The sequence below is a fragment of the Battus philenor genome, unplaced genomic scaffold (genome assembly GCF_028537555.1).
Source record: "Battus philenor isolate CCGP_79_NKW_IND1 unplaced genomic scaffold, ilBatPhil1.0.hap1 SCAF_4, whole genome shotgun sequence".
Lineage (NCBI taxonomy): Eukaryota > Metazoa > Arthropoda > Insecta > Lepidoptera > Papilionidae > Battus > Battus philenor.
The window spans coordinates 9,868,946-9,889,147 of NW_027181704.1; the positions used below are offsets into that span (position 1 = coordinate 9,868,946).

Below are 20,202 nucleotides of genomic sequence, written 5' to 3' on the forward strand. Positions count from 1 at the left end.
TAAATTAATTATTATCAAGAGTATTTCTTTTATAATATTTGTAATAAGCAACATTTTCATAAGTTAAAGGCATTAATTTTACAGCTTAAGTCCAAAAATTTATTTTCGATGCCTTTTGTTAACTATTGTATCCTTTACACCATTATTTGTGAAAGCTTATTTAAAATTTTGCATGTGCAAAAAAAGGTTCAGAAATGTACAATTTGCGGGTAATATTTAATTTTGTTATTATACTATACACAATAATTAAAATTTAATGATTGGGCATAATGGGTAGAAAGGAGTAAGTAAAACAAACTTTTATTAAATAATTTTATTTTTTTATACTATTAGCTATTATTTATCATTAATGGAAGGCAGTCGAATAAATATAAAGTAAATGACTCGGTAATCATTTAATGGGATTAATTAGAAATCACGTCTATTCTCTAGAGCGTGAAAAATTTTTTTCAAAGTATTTTCAATATTTTCGATTTTATTTTCATATTGAGTTAATTTTTCTTTTATTTCGTCAAATTCTGATACGTATGTCTTCTTGCTTATGACTAGTTTTGCGTTCTTTACAATCTTCCGATCTAATCTATAGTTTTGGCAACGTTCAAAACAACATTTTCCACCTTCAATGTCTTCATAATCATTATCATATTTTCCCAGCGGCTCTGCGTGAGGTATAATAATAGTATTATCCTGATTTGGCTTTACTATTATTCGATACTTTGGCAAAAAGAACGGAAACAGACTTATACGTTTTGCAAAAGGCTTAATGCATAATGTTGGCATCCAAGACCAAATCTTTGATGGTTTAGAATAAGCCTTACCAATAAGAACGTTTTCAAAGTACGAAATTAATTTAACTCGTGAAATATGTCCAACAAGTTCTGCATTAGCTCTAATTTCTTGTGTGTCGCTCACTGCCAATCCGTTAAGCAGATTAAATAAGACAATCGGAATCATAAAAACAAATACAATGAATATTACATGACTTGTTACAGGAAATGTGCTAAATTTAATGGATCCAGCATCGAACTCTCCAGTTAACATTACGATTGTTTTAAAGAGAGACCTTCCGGGATCCTCGAAAAAGTCTTCTTCTTCGTCTTCTTCTTTTCCTGTGTTATTAGGGTTTGGAGGCGTCAGGTCTTCAGCTTCTGTGACGTTTCGGAATAAAGTGTAAAAACTTAATGCAAATGCAATAATTAGTATACAGTACCAAAGTAAAAATTTGAAAAAGTTCCATGATACAGTTTTTAGCATAACGATATTCGTTGACAAAGTAGGAAACTGTCCTATCAACAAAACAAGTTCTGCAGAAGATAAAAGAATAGCTATTGCTGATAATTGTTGTTTTGTTGGTTCCGTCGCCGAGCCGTACCCGACAATCGACGCAGTAACAATTATCAGTATAACTTCCATACAATTTTCTATGCTTTGTAAATATCTTGTTGGTGCAACTATAAATTGAAATAATTCACGGAATATTAAAAGAATTAATCCGATTATAGCGCCAATGTGCGTAACGACATTTAAAGCTTCGTAAGACTTTGATTGTTCCTTTTCGACCCCATAACCCAATATAATATACAAAGTTAAAGACAACCATAGTAAGGAATAAAATGTTATGTTAGCATAAAATAAACCGCTTATTTGTTGCCATTTTAAATAGAGAAAGCTAGTAATTACTGGATGTTTCAGCAACGGTCGCAATTCTTCATTTCTAGTCATATATAAAAGTGCTTCAGTTTCAGGCGCTAGGAAAGCGTCGTATTTATTTATATTATTGTTTGTATTGTCCATAAGAGGTAACCTACACAATTCATTTTCCAAAGAATTGTTTGGATATACGAGGAAACTATATTTCATATGGATTTCGTAATCGTCGTCGCTGGGTCGTTCGCTATTACTTGTAATACATTCATCTAAGAAGGTTTCAAATGTTTTTGCGTTTATATCTGCTAGAGGTGGCTCGTTGAATTTATTACGTAGAGCTACACAAGCTCCACTTCGTAATAATTCCAATACAGTATCATTGTCACCATTTCTTGCGGCGTAATGTAAAGCAGTATTATTTTTCATATCAGGGTAATTGACGTTTATGTTTATTTTCGGAGTCATCAGTAAGAGGTCCAAACAACTTTTGAAGTCTACCTTACTAGTTGTAGGGCTTGTTTTCATACCCCGTATGGTTATTTGTAAGAGTGATTCATTGTTTACTGGCTCAAAAATAGTTGATTCATTGTCAATAAACATCTTTAGAATTTTATAATATCCATTTTGACAAGCAATAGCTATCGGTCTAGTTGTATTAGCTGAACAAGTTGCATTAGGATCAGCTCCCGAGTTTAATAAAACTCCAACAACTTTTTCAAAACCTTTCTCTGCACTTAATTGCAACAGTGTATACATGCCGTTATTGGCTGTCAATAATTGACGATGTTCATTTTTCTTAACAAGTTTTGTATAATCACGGATGAAGTTGTCTTCTTCGTGTCGATTTAAGTAAGAAAATAGTTTATCGGCATCAATTATTTCCTCTTGCTTAGCTACCGCATCAAATTTTGCCAAAAGATGTGGAAAAGCGTCATTTAAATAGTAGCGTGCAGTTCGGCCTCTTATATCTTTATAGGTATCCAAATCAATGGGACCTTTGGCATAATCTAAAATTAGCGTAATTACTCTCTCGAGGCCTTGTTTTGAAGCAGAATAAATCGGTGTTATACCTTTATTATCAGGAGAATTAACGTTACATCCGGCTTTCAAAAGTAATTCTATCATGTCTTCATAAATGCTCAAGTTTTCCTCTCTATTATCATCTAGGTCTTGTATTCCTTTTATAGCCATGAGTAATGCCGTGTTACCTTTATACTTTATATTTACATCAATTCTATCATCTTCCAATAAGGCAGCAAGTCCATTAAGATTTGCATTTTCGACGGCTAAATGTAGAGGAGCTTTTCCGTCTTTGTCATTAACTTTGTTTACTTGTGTTTCGTGTTGTAGCAAAAGTTTTACGAATTCTTGTTTATCTGGTTCTGACACGGCTAGTTCAAGGCATGTTTTATAATCCGGGTAAGGATATGTATACTCGAGATCAACAGCACCATAACTAACTAATTTTTTAAATGTAACGTAATCATTATTTCTAAGAGCTTTCCTTAGTTGAAGTTGTGGATCGGTGCCGAATAGGGAGCCGCCGCGTGATATCCGATTTGTGTCCATCTCGTAACTATTCGTCGTCATGTCTTAAACTTCAATGTTCACATCTGAAAAGAGATTAATGTACTGTTAATGGTATTTGTAACAATTATTTAATTGAACTGTCTACTCTCTATTGTAAGTGGGTCAATTGTCAATTAATTTAGGAGTTGACCATATGGTTAATTTGAAAAAATAATAACAGTATTTTATGATAAAGTTTAAAATGCAAACCAAATTTAGCATTCAACAACGAGAAAGCTTATTATCCGCTATAAGTATGCTGCATAGGCGATGTTTGTTTATTTACGTATTTATGTAGATTGAAAGGTGTTAACTCGTAAGCCAATACCGTCAATTGGATTTGAAATGCTAATAAACGTACAAATACCCGTGTGAAAGATTCACGACAGTGCTATTTATATTCCGACGGCGTTAAGAGTTCTTTACAATTTTTTTAATGAACAAAATGTAAAAAGTGTGCTTGTTACATTTCCAAGAAAGTGATGAAAAACGCTGTCAATTTAGACAATTAATCGCTGTAAGTTATGAGATCTTTGAATAAATTAAACAATTGCTGCTTTATATTACGATTATCTATGAAACCATTAAAATTAAAGGAATAACTAAAGATTGTTTTTAATATCACTTGGGCATGTCGTGAATAAGGTAATGATACATGTGATGAGAGAGCAGTAGAGGCCTGAGCAGTGATAACCTAGCGGTGGAGGACTGAGACTTCGTTCCCTGGGATTAATTATATAGGATTAGCACTGCTTAAAACTTTCTAGAATATGGGCAGCAGCTTCTTCTCCGTATTCAAGCGTGGCGATTATGGTAAAATCCTTCCATAAATATCTGGGGAGGCCTGTGCCTTACAATGGGCATCTATCGGCTGAAAAGAAGATTATTTCATGTATCTTTAATAGGTAAGGTTACAATGTACGTTGTTATGTGTAATGCGTAAGATAACTGTGCAGCAGTGTACACGAAGCTATGTTCACGTTTGTTCACGGACTCTTCCGCTCCGTGAACTTAGTTTGGAGGAAGCTGTAATAGCCCTCAGGCCAACAGCAACAACATCAACCGAGATTAATAAGTCAAGTTTGTAAATATTGGCTAATATTACGTACGATCCAAACAAATAAAAATATTATGAAAGTAAAGTACGATCCTTTAGATCCAGTTGTTAAATACCCTGCACATAAGTAAAATGTCAAAGTTAATAAGCATTTAGGCACACAGCATTTAAGCAGAATTGTTTTATATAAAATACCTCTCAATATGCATGTTTTGTATGACACCACGTTTTTTTTCTAATTCAATACAATATAAATACAGAAGCTTTCATGAATGTTTGAGTAATAAATAACTAACCAGGACTGTTCTATGTTCACTATTCGATTAATACATAATGCAACATGCTTTGGATTCGGTCTACCTACTTGATATAGACATTAACAGTATGCAAAGAATGGTTATAGCTTTCAATTTGTTTTCAGTATCTTTGCTGCTGCCACACTTGAACGCACTTAATAAATACCTACGAGTCTCCCCCGACGACACACTTCGAGGAGAGACAGAATAATCGTTTTGTTGACATAAGACGGACATTAAGTATCGCTTAAGTGCAGGGACACGGGTTGACAAGCGTAGCCGAAATAAGCTTCTAATATGCCGCGCAACTGAGAGAACCTTTCATGATATTATTCCCGCAGATGTAATAACATGTACTTTATATATACATATGTCCCGTAATATAGTTTCGTGTGGAACTGTCATGCGTCTACTTCACTAGTTACTAGTTTTTCACTTAATTTAGAAAAGGAACCTCACTTCACCAAAAGGTTGAATACTGCTGAATGGTCATAAAATTAATGCAGTTCGCTCTACTTCTGCCGCTCACGCACAACTAATTGGCCTAATTTGTGCTCACAATCATGTTGCTTTTAATTGAAAAATCAAGCTCATTATTATGCATGGAAGGAAAATAAACCTAAATGCAAGCCGGCACGGTACACAACAATAGAAGTGTTTTAACTTCTAAATTGTGATGGATTTGATTGCTCTGCACTGTTATTAGAGAAGCATTAATGAAGAACAAACTGTTCGAAGTGGGCTGAGTTTCTGTTAACATTGTGTTATACGCGCCCGTATAAGACACTTGTGTCAAAACATTAAAATATGACATCATTGCTTATTGATTTTTGCTGTAGTAGCATTACAAAAGGCAACAATTTTGTAGGTACTGCAATTGTTTAGTAATTATGTATAAATTATTGTATTTGCGTGAAGGTATATACGTAGTTTTTTACATTGATAACAAAAACATGTTGATATTATATGTAACACAAATAATTTGTATTATTTTAATTAAATTATGTAACCAAAAACTTATAGATTTTTTTTTCGTGCTATAAAGAATAAGAGATGTCAATACCTTTATCAAAATTTAAGTGAATTTGGTTTAAGTTGCTATTTGCTTTAACTCTATATGAGGTAATGATCCTTGACCATTATCTCATCTAACGTTTAATGACAACACAGTCTTAGTTACCAGTGTCCTGTACAAACCACATATGAAATATATCATTTGTAAATTCAATTTTTACTGTTGTATTTTCGTTATAAAATATGTAATATGAAAATAAATTAGTACATCACGACTCTCTATATTTTTAAAACGTTAATTTTGAATTGTAAACGGTTAATATTATTAATGGTTTACGTTCCGCATACAGTTGATTTTAACAGGATTACATGGCTGTTCCATTCGCTTTGCTTGTCTTATTCGCTCGTAAAAGTATTTGTCTTGGGGCTTTGCATTGAATATGCTATGACTCAAACTTTACCTTGAGTCAATTTATGGTATGGGTGTAACAAGTAGCTTAGTCTATACAAACATACTTTTCTTTCATTATTTTTCTTAAACTTAGTAATGTTTGTTTCAAGAATTTCGTTAGTTGGCTGGGTAAGAATGTTTTTTTACCCAAATTTATTTGTGAAATTTTTCACAGTCGGATATAGCGTTAGGTGGGCAATGGATACAGTTGCTGTGCTCGGCCATTGGAACGCAATGAGATAGTCCACATGTTCAAGCGAGCGAGCCATGAACAATACGCTTTCATCAAATTGAAAAGATTCACCATTGTGCTCCGGTTAAAGTAGCAAGATTTTTTATTGAACTGGACAGTCTCTCACAAACTATCACAGATGTTGCACTTATATATAAATATATTCAGCACCAGATAAAGAGGCGAGGAAGTTGGCTGAGCAAGATCACAAAAAGTCTTACATATAAAACAGAAATAGCGTTATAACATATTTTTCCAAAAGCTTCTTCGCTGCCTGAACTTCAAAGATGGTTGGTTATACTATTCTGTATGTGCATTACTTGTAAGTAAATAACTGTTGTGCCATTTTTTAACTAGGTATATTTTTACACAGTTTTTTATTGTTTAAATTTGATTAGTTGCCATTTTATTATAATGTGTTTATTAAACTGTAAATTTGTAAGGTTCATTAAAAATTTAAAAGCGGCTTTGAATATCCGTACTTCTATTTACAAATATAACTTAATAGTATTATCAAAAACGTTCCTAGTTTTTACATTAACATAAAGCTACATGTTAAAATGTAAAGTCTACAGTTGATGGTAAGTTAAACATTTATACGTTGCAATTTTAGTTATAAACTTAACAAATTGATTACTGTTTTATAACAAAGAAATGGTACAAAAAGTAATCTGCCCACTAAAATGTGACAAGATTTTGATATGACAATGATTTTAAACTATACGCTCATCTCGTTTTTTGTCTAAAAATGACACACGTTTCGATGGAGAAAAAATGCAGTAAATATTACTTTTTTTAACCCAAACATAACACGTATCACAGTAATCATGCCTTTATTTGTTATCAAAATATTAATAAAATTATTTTATACACAATTCTTCGGATTTTAAGTAAACATCAAACAATTCATTGCAACAGCACACTATCCCACAACCATGCAGTGGGATAGTGTGCTGTTACATAAGGTAGAATGCTACTATTGAACAATTTTCTTAAAATTATTTCTTATAATGACCGGTTGTGTTAAAAAAGTTATTTTACATTTATAGAATATTGAATAGATAATAAAATTGTCGTTAGGGAAAGTTTAAAAGAACTGTACTGGGAACGTATTTAATTCTAAACTTTTTTAAAGAAAAATTTCAAATATTTCCCAAAAACTTCCAAAAATGTGGTTATCCCGTAACCCGCACGGGCGCCACCTGTTTTGAATCATAGTTTACAAAATCATTGATTAATGGTTCAGTAAGACGAAAATATCACTGCTACCAACTTTGATCCTTAATGTTTTAACATTTGCCTGCTTATGCGATGAAATCTGTTTCGATTTAAATAATTAATTTCTTAAGATATTTACTTTATAATTTTGTTAATAGAAAATATTACATTTATAAGGAATAATATATTAACTAAACTGTGATATTTCATATTGAAAAATACGTAAAAAAGATATGGCTAAAATACATCGCTAGTTAGCCGTTATTTAATACAAGTAGCAGTTTTTGAAGTTTAAATTAAAATTCATTGCATAGTCGTGTTCAATATAGTATGATGACCTTTAATTATAACCTTTAACCTATTGCGGGATTATTTAGACCCTTTGTTACAAGTAACATTTAACTATTACGAAAGATTCTTAAGAGTTATGTTTTTCTTACTACGTACACTGGTGATTATTATGTAAAAAGTAGTGTACAAACTGCCTGCCTATTATTAGTTAATTTTGCACAAGTAAATTTTATGAAACGAAAAACATTTCATTTAAAACACTAAGATAATATAAATAGATATCATTTCATAAAATTAAATACCGGCGCCTACACGGTTTGTAATCTATGTTTAAAAGAATTATTTTTACAGTTCCGTCATATTTTAACAAAAGACAGTCTACACTTACATTCAATGAAAAAACTTTTTTAAAAAATACAGAAGGTTCGCTAAACCAAAAATAAAGCTTAAAGACTTTCCTTTTCCCATTTAACAAGTGGAGAGAAAAATATTTTTAACCAAAAACAATTGACGTCAACAACAACGTTATTAAGTAAGACATCATCTTTGAACTTAAAAATATTTTATCTCATTACTAAATGTAGAGCGTAGCTTCTTCATGTAAAAAATAAACGAAGTCGCATCAAGCGACTTTCTTAAATCCGCTGTGCCCCAGCGCAGCCTCAAGCAGTCAAAAATCACTTACAAATTCACATTACCTATCAGCGATACTCATCGGCTTTGTTTGCCTAATGTTTATTTGGATGTCTTGCTGATTCATATGCAAAATGCTTGTACGACTACTTGTTTAAATTGTAGTTTAAATTTTTGTGCTAAATAAAAAACGAACTAACAAAAGTCTGTTAAGTAAGTACATTTAATATCTTTTTTTGTAATATTATTAATAATGTTATTATTCCATAAATCTTCCACTTGGTTCTGTATAATTTTTTATGTACGAAATTTGTCGCAGTGAAAATTCGACTATTCAAATCCAGGAAAGTAACATTTATTACTCTTTTGGTAAATAGCTCAAACGTTGTCTCATAGTCTTGATTACATAATTTTTAGTGTTTATAATTTTTTTGTGGCTTGCTAGTAATCAAAGAGCCTAAAGTTCATTCCTAGATATAACAATACAAATACTTGAGATTTTAATTATCGTTATGTATTTCATAATGTTTATGTTTCAATTCATTTTTGATCGACAATCGAATTTGTAGTTGCAATCATAGAAACACAATTTATAATCTATATTTTGGATACTGCTTGCTGCTGCACCGACATGCTTCCTGTACACTATATGATTATTTTACAAAAAATGCTCATAATTACGTAGTTCAGAGTGCATTAGTTACTGTATCTTATCATCTTTACAATTAGACGTGTCCGTCCTTTCTGAGTTATATTTTTAAAAGTACTCTACATAACTTACTGATTTGTAACATTCTCATTAAAGCGAGAAACAACTATGTAGAAAAAAAAAACTATAAGGATTTAAAATGAAACAATTTAACAAGTTTGTAAGTTAAAGTTCCATGTGCCTCAATATTTTTGACTCAAAAAGTCCATCCATCCATCTACCATAATGCATCATTTAAAAGCGATTCATCTGTCGAAGAGATTAGGTTGCTACTTATAAATAACTTGCGGTATTACGCTTAACCCAAGGGTATGTAGCAGTGATCACCGCCGAAAGACATCTAACTTTTATTAGAAACTTCAATTTGCAAAAATAATTTACTAATCTTCCTTGCATTTCATGTAACCATTAAGCTTTCTCAATTATTTAATCAATTAAGAGAAACAGTTAATATTATATCGTAAAGATTATGTTATAATGATTTGGTTGTTATTGAAAAAAAAAAACATTGTGTTTTTACAAAAACTAAAAATTTAACGAACCTGATTATCTATGCACAGCTCTGGGTTAATTGGTAGAGGTCACTACTTATAAGATTTTAATACCATCATTATACAATACAAGCAGAAAGTGTAAAATAAATAAATAAACAAAAAATAAACTTTTAGACAGTCGCAAGTGTGGGTGGGATAAAAAGGAGCGTGAGTCATTTTATTTTGGATCATCATTGCATTTTCCGCTCTAATATTTTGTTACAAATTAAATGAATGGTTGCTAAAACAAAGCATAATTTGAATTCTGTTTCATATTTATATTTTGACAGTGCATTGCATTTTTATGGTCGTAGTTAATAAGAATTACAATTTTATTGATTTTTTTAATACATAGGAGAGTCAAATAATCGAGAATCAAATTATTTATAAACGCTGATCTTTATGTTGCTGATTACGTAACTTTAACTGTATACAAAGTTTCTGAAAGATGGACGAATAAGGTCAACATTAAGTGCAAGTTATTACAAATCACATAGTATAATTGCTTTCTTGAGAATAACGGGTAATCGAAATTTTGCAATATAAGTCATTTACATAAAAATAAAAAAAATTGGGAAGAGTGCTTTTATTTATTTTTGTAGTATGTATTAAGTACTAATGTCCCTGTAAAAGGCTTATGCCGTCCAGTGGGCGTCGGTAACAAGATGCTTTTATATTGAACATATGTATGTAGTATTTAAGGATAAGTAAATTAAAATCGACGTTTTTGATTAATACGATTGATGATGAATATCAGAATTTTTTTTAAAATATAAGTAGTGTTAGTCAATATTAATTATTCGAAAAGTAGATTGTTGTTTAAACGTTACAAGTATTTATTTTAATTTAAATAAAAAACGGTGTAAAGAAGATATTTCTTCTGGCAACTTGCATCCCGAGTAAAGTAAAAGTATTTTCATAATTATTTAAAAAGTATCCTATACAGAAGAGACCTGATTTTGTAAAATTTTAAAAACATTTATTCATCTTTCATTGATATGGATTTATATAATGAATCAATATTACTTGAGGTTGAGGTCATATACACACTCAAATTGATGGAGAAGTGGTCTTTACCTTGTTTGGAAAATTTGTATTACGCATTCTTTATGTGGCATTGATTACAATACTGTAGACTGCACTCGGCTGTCCTTCTGAGGTGATGTAAGCGAAGAGGCTTGTACGGGAATATCAACCCTGCATTTTAAGCAAAAAACGTAACCAAAATAACGGTTTTACTTTAATTGTCTACAGTTTTACATAAATTTGTGACTAGGTTACCTAGGTTAGGCTACCACATTATTCTATTTTATCTTATTATGGTATCAGTGGCAAAATCTTTAATAATTTTCTTTTATAATTTTTGTAACTAAATATAAAAACCGTAAAAAGAAAGAGATATACTTGATTATAAAAGCCTAGATACATAAATTAATCAGTAATAGAAAAATAAGCATTTTAACTTTTAAACGTTAACATTTGAATGTATGTGATAATAAAAAAACAACCATTTTTTTAACTTTTTGCTATGGTTTTTGTTTTATAGTTTATAAATCCTTGCTTGTATATCAGATAAAACCTGTTTAGTGAATTAAGAACGGTGTTTGTAATATTTACATCGTTAACCTAATAATTAGATGTAAAAATGAGTCACGTTCATGCCGTAAAGTTTAATTGCTTTAATACAATATTTTTTAAATATACACACAGTAGTGAAAATTACGAGTAAAAGTATAAAGAGTATAAAAATAATAACGAATAATGAAGCCCTGATCCTTGATTTAACAGAAGTTTTCTAATGACTGATTGGGATTATAAGTCGCTTAATTCTTACACGTAATGAATGGATGATCGTTTATAAATATAATATTTCGTTTATAAATATAGCTTTCATTGTTTTAATATATTTAAAACTTAATTCATAATTCTATTTTGTGTTTAGCATTCGGCTAGCACAGAAACCAAAAGTTTATAAGTGAATATTGACCTTCGCACGATTATTCATTTTATTTAATTCGAGAGCGATATTTCCTTTTATTTATTATACGTCTCTAGCATTTAAGTACACATTACGTTACCACACATCCGCTCTTAACCAACTATCTGGTAAGCCTTCCGTTCCGCACACGAGATTTCAATTCGGACACGCACATTTCTCAACTCGAATGGTTTCAACTTTTTGTCAACATCGTGCTTAATTCGTTTTGCCCTAAAAACTAACATACTTTTCACCTGCTTTCAACTGAGTGAAATTTAAAAGTTTAGTAAATTACTTGCGTGCCTATACAGTGACATAATCGTAAATGCATTACAAATTATTAATATTGGTTTTATGACTTTGTTTTAAATTAATTACATAAGTGCAAATCATTAATTATTTTTTTATTATTTATTTATCATTAATATTCAATACTTCATTCAATAATTTTGTGGTTATTGTGATTTTATGTAAAAACCTAAATAAATTATACAAATCAATAGTTAAACTTTGTTTATCTTTCTTATTTCAAAATCAAGGCGGTTTCACACAAACAATGATCGAACAAAGGTCTTTATAATTTGTTCGATCATTGTTTGTGTAAAACTGTTTGATTCCTTTTTATTATGATAACGCACATGAAACATAAAGTACATATTTTGTATTTTGAGACGTCATTGTTTTTCGATACTTAATCATTTGATGATGCAAATTTCAAGAAACACACCCGGGAATACGATATCGAATCGGACGCCTGCACAATGAATAATTCCTGGTAGCTGCATCAAGTGCTTAATAGGCTATAAAGATTTGCTCAACATGTACATCATTTACGACAATCTAAAGTGCCCGGTAAAGCGTTGCTGTTTTGAGTTTCTATTTTGAGGCAACAGAGCGAGTCGGGACCAGTTTCCGATTAAGAGTTTTTGTAGAGATCATTACTACTTTTGCACGGAACAATTTCTGTAGTAAAAAGGTGAAATCTTTTCATTTTTTTTATTCTTTTACTTGTTAAGTTACTATCAGTAAGTATTTTAGAAAATATAACAATTATCAAGCAGCAAACGCTTTTAATGCGGGTCGGAATAGGAACGGAACAATCATTTCTACTGCGACTAATTATACTACCAAAAAATACTAATATGTATGTACGGTTCGTCTTTTTCTAATCAAAAGAAATGTTTGTAACATTATGTCATTGACATCAAAATTATCGGGAATACTTGGAATTTAGGCCTTTTAAAAATATGTAATAAATATACATTTATTAGATACTTTTTTAGCCAGCTTGACTAATGTGAAAAGTTTATTTTGAAAATAATATAAATTATACATTATCTCAATGATAACATTGCATTGCTTTTTTTAATTGCATACGATTATATTGAGTAGAGAGTTTGAGATATTGACATTTATGAATATTTGTTACATTATCTGTGCAAATTAAACATTATTTTTGATTTTTTAACATGTAATATTAGCTGTAGCCTTGAATTTTATATCCAAAAAGGTTGTAATATTTTAGCACATACCAAAATCTTACTATCTAAATACTATATAACAAAAATGGATTGGCAGCCAAATTGTTTGACCTATTTTGTCTATTTTTGTGATACCGTTTATTGATTTCAGTGACGGAAGTTCCTAATTTATTCAGAGGACAAGTAAGCCGAGTTTGTCTGAGGTCCCTATATGGCGTCGCAATCGGCGGGACGTGGGCGAAGTGTAGTCACCATTTGTCAACAGAAGCAAATGTTTGTATGACGGCTCACTGTGGTCACTATAATACGTTCATTTGTACATATAAATTTGTTTAATGTCGTAACCGTATGGAAAATTATAATGGCATTTTGCTCAACTTTAAGTGCTTTAATGTTGTAGTAATAGCGAGACTAGTAGTAAAATGTTCAAAAACATTTTATACAAAACCCTGAAATAAAATACAATACTATACAAAGATTAATATAATAATAATTCCTGCACCTAATTCTATTTTCAAAAATTATACTGTGCCGAACCGACCCTTAACGGAAGTGAAGCGACCTCGAACATCCCGTCGTTTTAGTAAATCAGTTTAACATACTGGTTATATCGTTCTTTCCTAAAATGACCCTTAACTTTTATGAAACAAAATTTCTTTACTTTTCTTACCTTATCGTGGCTATTTATTAAAGATAATGATGTTTAGATGATTTTATTATTTGATCAATTTGTGTAAAATGATAAAGATCCCTTCTGTGCAGCCAAAAATCATTGAATTATTTGTTTAGAGCTCAAAACCATCATTAATGATTAGTAATATTAATTTACCATAGACTATAAATCAAAAAACAATAATATATTTTTAATTCATAACGTGCATGATTTATTAATTTCGAGGAAATACTACGGAAGTTACTGGTTTGTGAGACAGTCGATTCAATCAATTCAGACAACTCATGGGAAAGTTTCAAATTTTAATTAATTGTTTTGCATCGTCGTATATAGTTTCATAAAGTAAGTTCTTTAACAGATAAAAGTTAACTTGACGATGTTTTAATTGAACAGGATGTGATTATGTTTTTAAACGTTCCTTGTATTCAAAATCTATTTATTTTATACCAGGCGCAGTATTTTATATTAGTTGCAATATGCGTTTTTAAATACGTAGAATGATAGTCAATTAATGTCGAAATGAAATAGTAACTGATTTGTTAAATAATACTGCATTATTATTTTAAGAATCATGTCCGAAGTAGAAGCGTGGTTTTATTTAATCAAAATATAAAGCTTCTGCGGTTTGGCCTATTGCGAGGGAATTGTCATGTATAGTTTGAAAACAAAAAATGCTTATTAACAACGTTCAAATTTTTTTTTAGTAAATGACATAAGATAAAGGCCGGTGTAAGTGTAAAAAATTGTGACGCGTATATATATATTTGTCAACAAAAACAATGTTTGGAATGCGGTAAAAATGTATTGCAATTATTATATTCGATCATAAGAAAAGACAATATATTAAATTCACCATTTTTATTTACTTTGTCTGACCTGTTTTGTTCCATTACATGAAGGGAAAGCTTCATGGCTTCTTAAATCTATGAGAATATTACTCAAATGAATAAAGAACTTTAAAAAAATAGGTAATATGTACTCCTCGTTTCGAACGCTTTGTTGTGCTTCTAGTAGGAATCCATTAAAAATAAGTATTAATTCGCAAATGAATGCATGTTTTCCAAACTAACTCGTACTTTATTATATATTATTATTTCTACTTTGCATGAATAACGTTTACGGTAACGTTAAAATAAGGCATTTCCATCTGTAGCTCAGATTTTGATCACTTTATTCAATAAATGAGTAATCTATAGTTTCCAGGGTAATTGGTTATATGCACTACTTTCCGTTAAGTGATCGTTCTGAAATAAATTACAAAAAATTTATTCTTCCTATAGGAATACGACAGGTTAATAATTTCTGGTAGTATTAAGTCTGCCGGGACGGGTCGTAAACATTAATCAATTTTAGTAGTTATATTAGTTATTAATCATTACGTTATCTTATTTTTTATTATTTCTGAAACCTTTAATATTTTCCATACATTCACTCCTTTAGGGATTTTACACCTATAACCAATCACCCTATATATATATAGAATTTATGTATAAAATATATCAACCGTAATATAGCCCTTAATACGTTATTACTTAGTTTAGTTAGCTAGAAACAATCATAGACTACCAAACTCGCGAAACCAGTCTTGTGGCCGACCGCAATGTTGCTTATGCAACTAAACCTTAAGCCATCTAACCCACTCGCAGAGTTTCTTTTACAAGATCTTAGATCTTTACTGGATAGCAGTGTACAAATATTTACTGTAATATAAATTTCTGCCTCTGTAACAACTTGCACACTGCGCTACAGTCGACGTCTCGCCAACGACCCGTATGTCCTGCATCACTATAATAATAATGACGTCACTCAATTCGACCTTGTTAGGGATACTCGACATATGTTTTGGGGCTCTATACTCTAATAAGTCACATAATATACTCTACGTTTGTATCATTAGCGTCGTTTTTTTGGCTTAATTGCGATATATTTACAGTACCGAAGTTAAGACGTCATCTTTACATTTCAAATAAAAACTGAAAAGTTTTCATTTTATTGAAATTTTTACATTGGTTTTTACATTGTACATTTCAAATGGGTGGGTTTCAATGACAATTTAACGGGACAGGAAATAAAAGATAAAGTTTAATAAGAGTTCGCCAACATCAATGGGCTGACGCATCTCATGTCCGGATCGAGAAATTAAATTTCTAAACTCTGATATTTTCTACAAAAGTATCAGTATCGTACAAAGCATTATTTGTATCTATTTTATTATTACATCGGAGAATGGTATTGTGTATTATTATTTATTACATAATAAATGTAATTAAAAATATACTGTATATAATATAATTCGAAAGAAAACGTTACAATTAGTAAAGGTAAATATCAAATAATTATATTCAATAACTGAACATACCTGAAGGTAGAAAAAAATATTAAAATTAATATACTACAGTTCACATCCACTTGTTCACTTGCTTTGTTCACTATTGGTTCTCATAACGACGCGCGCGCTATTCGCTGTCGAAGTCGTGAGTGAGGCGGTGCGAGCGCAGTATGGGAGGCGCGAGAATTACTTTGCTGATTCTGCCTTACGTAGCATACTTCAAAGAATATAATAATTGATGTAGTTTTTCATTTTTATTGTATTTCAGAGCTTTATTATTGTTAAGATATATTTACCCTACTGTGATCATCATACATGTACAACTCTGAAACTATATAACAATCACTGTGAAGACAAGATGCCAATCTGCTAAATAATCTAGCAGTTTCTGATTTTGGTTTTGATAAAATAGTTACCGCGGTACCAAAATCGTATATTAATTTCAGTTACCTTGGGGGTGACTCTCTTTTAATTCGATTTTTGACACACGATGAACAATCTATACAAAATCACACAAAGTACAGTTAGGAGAATCTGATTTTTTCATTAAATGCGAAAATTTGTTTGATTGTTTATGTCCAGATCTAAACTTTAAGATATCTTTTAATAAATGTCTATTATTGACCTTAAAATTAGAAAATCACGGTATAGGAAGAGGTTCCGGTTGTAATCTGTAATACCAAATCTTATAGCGTCATAAGACGTCCGTTTCTTATATAAACAACTTTTTGGAAAATTGAAGCTTCAAAAGTACTTTTAGTCAAAATCTCAACCCGAAATGCATCAGCCAAAGATTTTGTAAACAGTTTTGTATAATTAAAAACTATAATATAATTTCCTCAATTTTGGTAAACAAGTCATATTTATTAAAAACGGTTCAACGAATAGTCGCTGCAGGTTATTTTTTTAAATGCCTTAACTTTTTGCAGTGGGCGGAGCGGCTTTTGCTACAGTTGTAGGCGTAACACCTTACTTCTAATTTTCCGTCACAAGGTTACCTTAGTATGACTAAGCCTGTTTTTTACTTTACTGTCTGTGTAAACTGAATTCATTATTTCGTATGTTATATTCGTAATAAGTAAAATTTCTGTTATTGTTCAGGGTAGATTGAGTGCAACGAGGTCTAAAAGATACCCAGCTTTTCTATGAACGGAACAGGGGTCGAATCTCACGAAATCACATCAAACCTATGCGTGCATGCGTGCACACGCGATTGGCCGTGCGAGGTCCTTCATGAACTTGACTGGCCGAGTAGTGAGGGGTATACATTTAAATAGATTTCTTCGAGTGTTGAATTTCAATCAACCTCTTTCATCGGTTATCTCATTTTACTCGTCTGCTATAGTGAGAAAAGTTGTAAAATAAAATGGACCCGAACGGCTGCACCGTCTCTTATGTAGTTAGCCGTACGTAACGCGTGGTCAGCGGTTACAATTTATTTACGACGGATTATATTGAATCCTGCGTCTTAGGAAGGCGCGGTGGAGGAAAAAGAGAACATAAGCAGCATTTTCGATACCACTATAAATTTATAATTTGTACGGAATTACCCGATACCATCATTGTTAGAGAATTCCTTCCTTAACAGATAAGAAATAACCAGTAGCAGCTTAGTTTAAAACTCTGCTAACATGTCGTCTTATGCTACGTAAACAAGGGCAGATAAAAATCCCATGTTAATCTTAGTTTAAAAAAGCAATAGTTATCAAAGGTATTTGATCAACAACAGTGATTCAGAAATATGTTTGTTCAATATTAACATGGTATTATAGTGCCCCCGCAACAACTGTTTCTGATGATTTCGCTCTTAGCCCGGAGGCCTCTTACAGCTTCATCGGAGATCAATTCACGGAAAGTAAGGTTTCATGAACTTTACCTACCGAAACCGCCGTACCGCGCCTTTTGTACATATGAGGCGATACGGAAGCAGTATTGGCCGCTCTGTTGTGTAAATCCGTCGTTAACGCACGCGGCGGCGGCATGCTTGCTTTTCCTCATCCCCCACCTCATGGCGCTTAACTAAGGCGCAAAGGTTTCGGTAGCACTATACTAAAAATATTTTTTTCTTAGTTCGTTGCTCTCGGAACCCTAGATGAAATTATGAAAGCCATTTGATCTTGCCGAATATAGATGAAAAGTGGTTATTTCACCAGTTAACTGTAACCACCAGAGAAAAACGCTGATGACACGTTCCTTATGGCTAAAAACAGTTTTCAACGGTTTAGTGAGTTTATTTCTGAAGACTTATTAAAAATCTACTTTATATATGTTGTGTTATTAATAGTAGTTGAAATTTTTTTATTATTATTTGATTATGTTTTGAAATATTTGCGATAGACGGAACCTTCTAAGCGTTTTTAAATCAGTGTTAATGTTGGATTACCTTGTTGTTACCTCAGAAATAATTCAGTGGTTGCAAAAAATGTGATCTAACAGAAGGCATTTTTTTAGGCATAAAACACCGCGGTGTTTCGTGCCTTGCCAGTCACGTGGTTGTCACGTGATTACAAGAACGGATATAAGTACCTAACTTAACTTTGTTTTTAAATTGATAATGTTTCAATTCCATCATTTACCCGTAAAACATCCACAGGACGTCGGCTTCTCCCAGAGATTTCCAATAGCACCGATCGGAAAATCGAATTTTTAGTATAACAGTTGAAATTGTTTTTAAATAGTTTAACAATTTTTTAAATAGTGGAAATTAACGTATATTCGCCATATCCATATTTACTAATGTGTTTTGATTTTACGGAATTTTAAAAGGTAAAATAAAAGTTGACAATCCATTAAGAAATAAATCTATTTTAATATAACAGATTTTAAATACATTCACGTTTCGTAACTCTGCACGTTTCGATGAATACAACTAGGAGTTTAACAATAAATACATTGTGTAACATTGGAATATTTACTACATCTAAGTTTACTATAAAATTTGGTTTATACATTATCTGGGGATATCAAGCATGCACTTTAATAGTCACAAAGTAACATCTTTCATTAGCATCTCAAACAAACTTTCATAGTTTAACCTACTTTTAAATTAAACAATTATTTATAATGATCGTCTCTCTTGACATATGTGATTTCGCTTGCTCGAAGTCGGAATTCTTGATTAATAAAGTGCCAGCCCGTGAGTGAACAATCTTGTCTTAATTGACATTGATAGACACAATGCATTATTCTATAAAATTTTGTATATTAAAAAAAATCCTTTTGCACATATATTGTGTTTAAACTGATACTGTTTCGATTTGGTAAATTCTTTCGGCTGCAGCAGTGAATTCCCATTTCATTGAAGAGTTTACTGTTAAATTTGCCTATGATTTATTATGGTTAAATACCAATTAAAATAAGACTATTAATTTAATTTGTTCAAAGTTGTTATGAAACAGAAATAATAATTGGTCGACTAACAAAGTGCACACTTGGCTCCAAGACTAAATTTTTCAACGAAACATGAAAAATAATTCATTTGTGATAATGCTGGACAATGACAGTACAATGAAAGCATGCAATATTTATCCAGTTATTAAAGGAACTATCTCACTATAAATATTAAAACTTACCACAACAAACATATATCTAAAATTGCTATTTAATCCACAGTCCTGTGTGTTCATTGATAAAAGATTAAAGACAAAGTCATTCACATCAACAATGTTTGGGTAGGGAATATACATATAATATCACTGATTTAAAACTACGAAAGTGCCTAATATACTAGATAACGCAAATTAATTGAATGGTAACTGAAGACAATAGCATACTAACACGCATTTATTTGTTATTTTCTAACCATTCTAATGACTTACTGTAAAAACCACACAAAGACGTTTGGTCATAAATTAAGTGTTTTGCTCGAAATAAGTTTTGTTACAAAAGGCAATCGTAAAATTTTTAAAACATGTTGGGTTACCGGTTTAAAAAAAATTCATCAAGCGTCGTACAGAAACATTTTTAATATTTTAGAAAAAAAAATTGAATTAACAAGTAAAAAAAAATTGCAGACTTTATTAAATATTATATTTCATTTTTTTAAAGTACATGTAAAATTATGTTCGGGATATACCTTGTTTCTTTATTTC

The 20,202-nt window shown here is 31.1% G+C and overlaps 1 protein-coding gene across 1 annotated transcript; it reads right to left on the reverse strand.

The window, feature by feature from the left end:
* Positions 1–343: 343 nt before the first annotated feature.
* Positions 344–16,242, reverse strand: pain (painless). Its single transcript, XM_068771565.1, has 2 exons — positions 16,142–16,242; positions 344–3,260 (listed from the first exon to the last, which is right to left on the reverse strand). The coding sequence occupies exon 2, from the start codon at positions 3,235–3,237 to the stop codon at positions 409–411; it is 2,829 nt and encodes a 942-aa protein (XP_068627666.1). The 5' UTR covers positions 3,238–3,260; positions 16,142–16,242; the 3' UTR covers positions 344–408.
* Positions 16,243–20,202: the final 3,960 nt, after the last annotated feature.

What these genes read in the sequence shown, in the direction of transcription:
- pain (XM_068771565.1), bottom strand. Translation starts at nt 3,237, where the DNA reads ATGACGACGAATAGTTACGAGATGGACACAAATCGGATATCACGCGGC.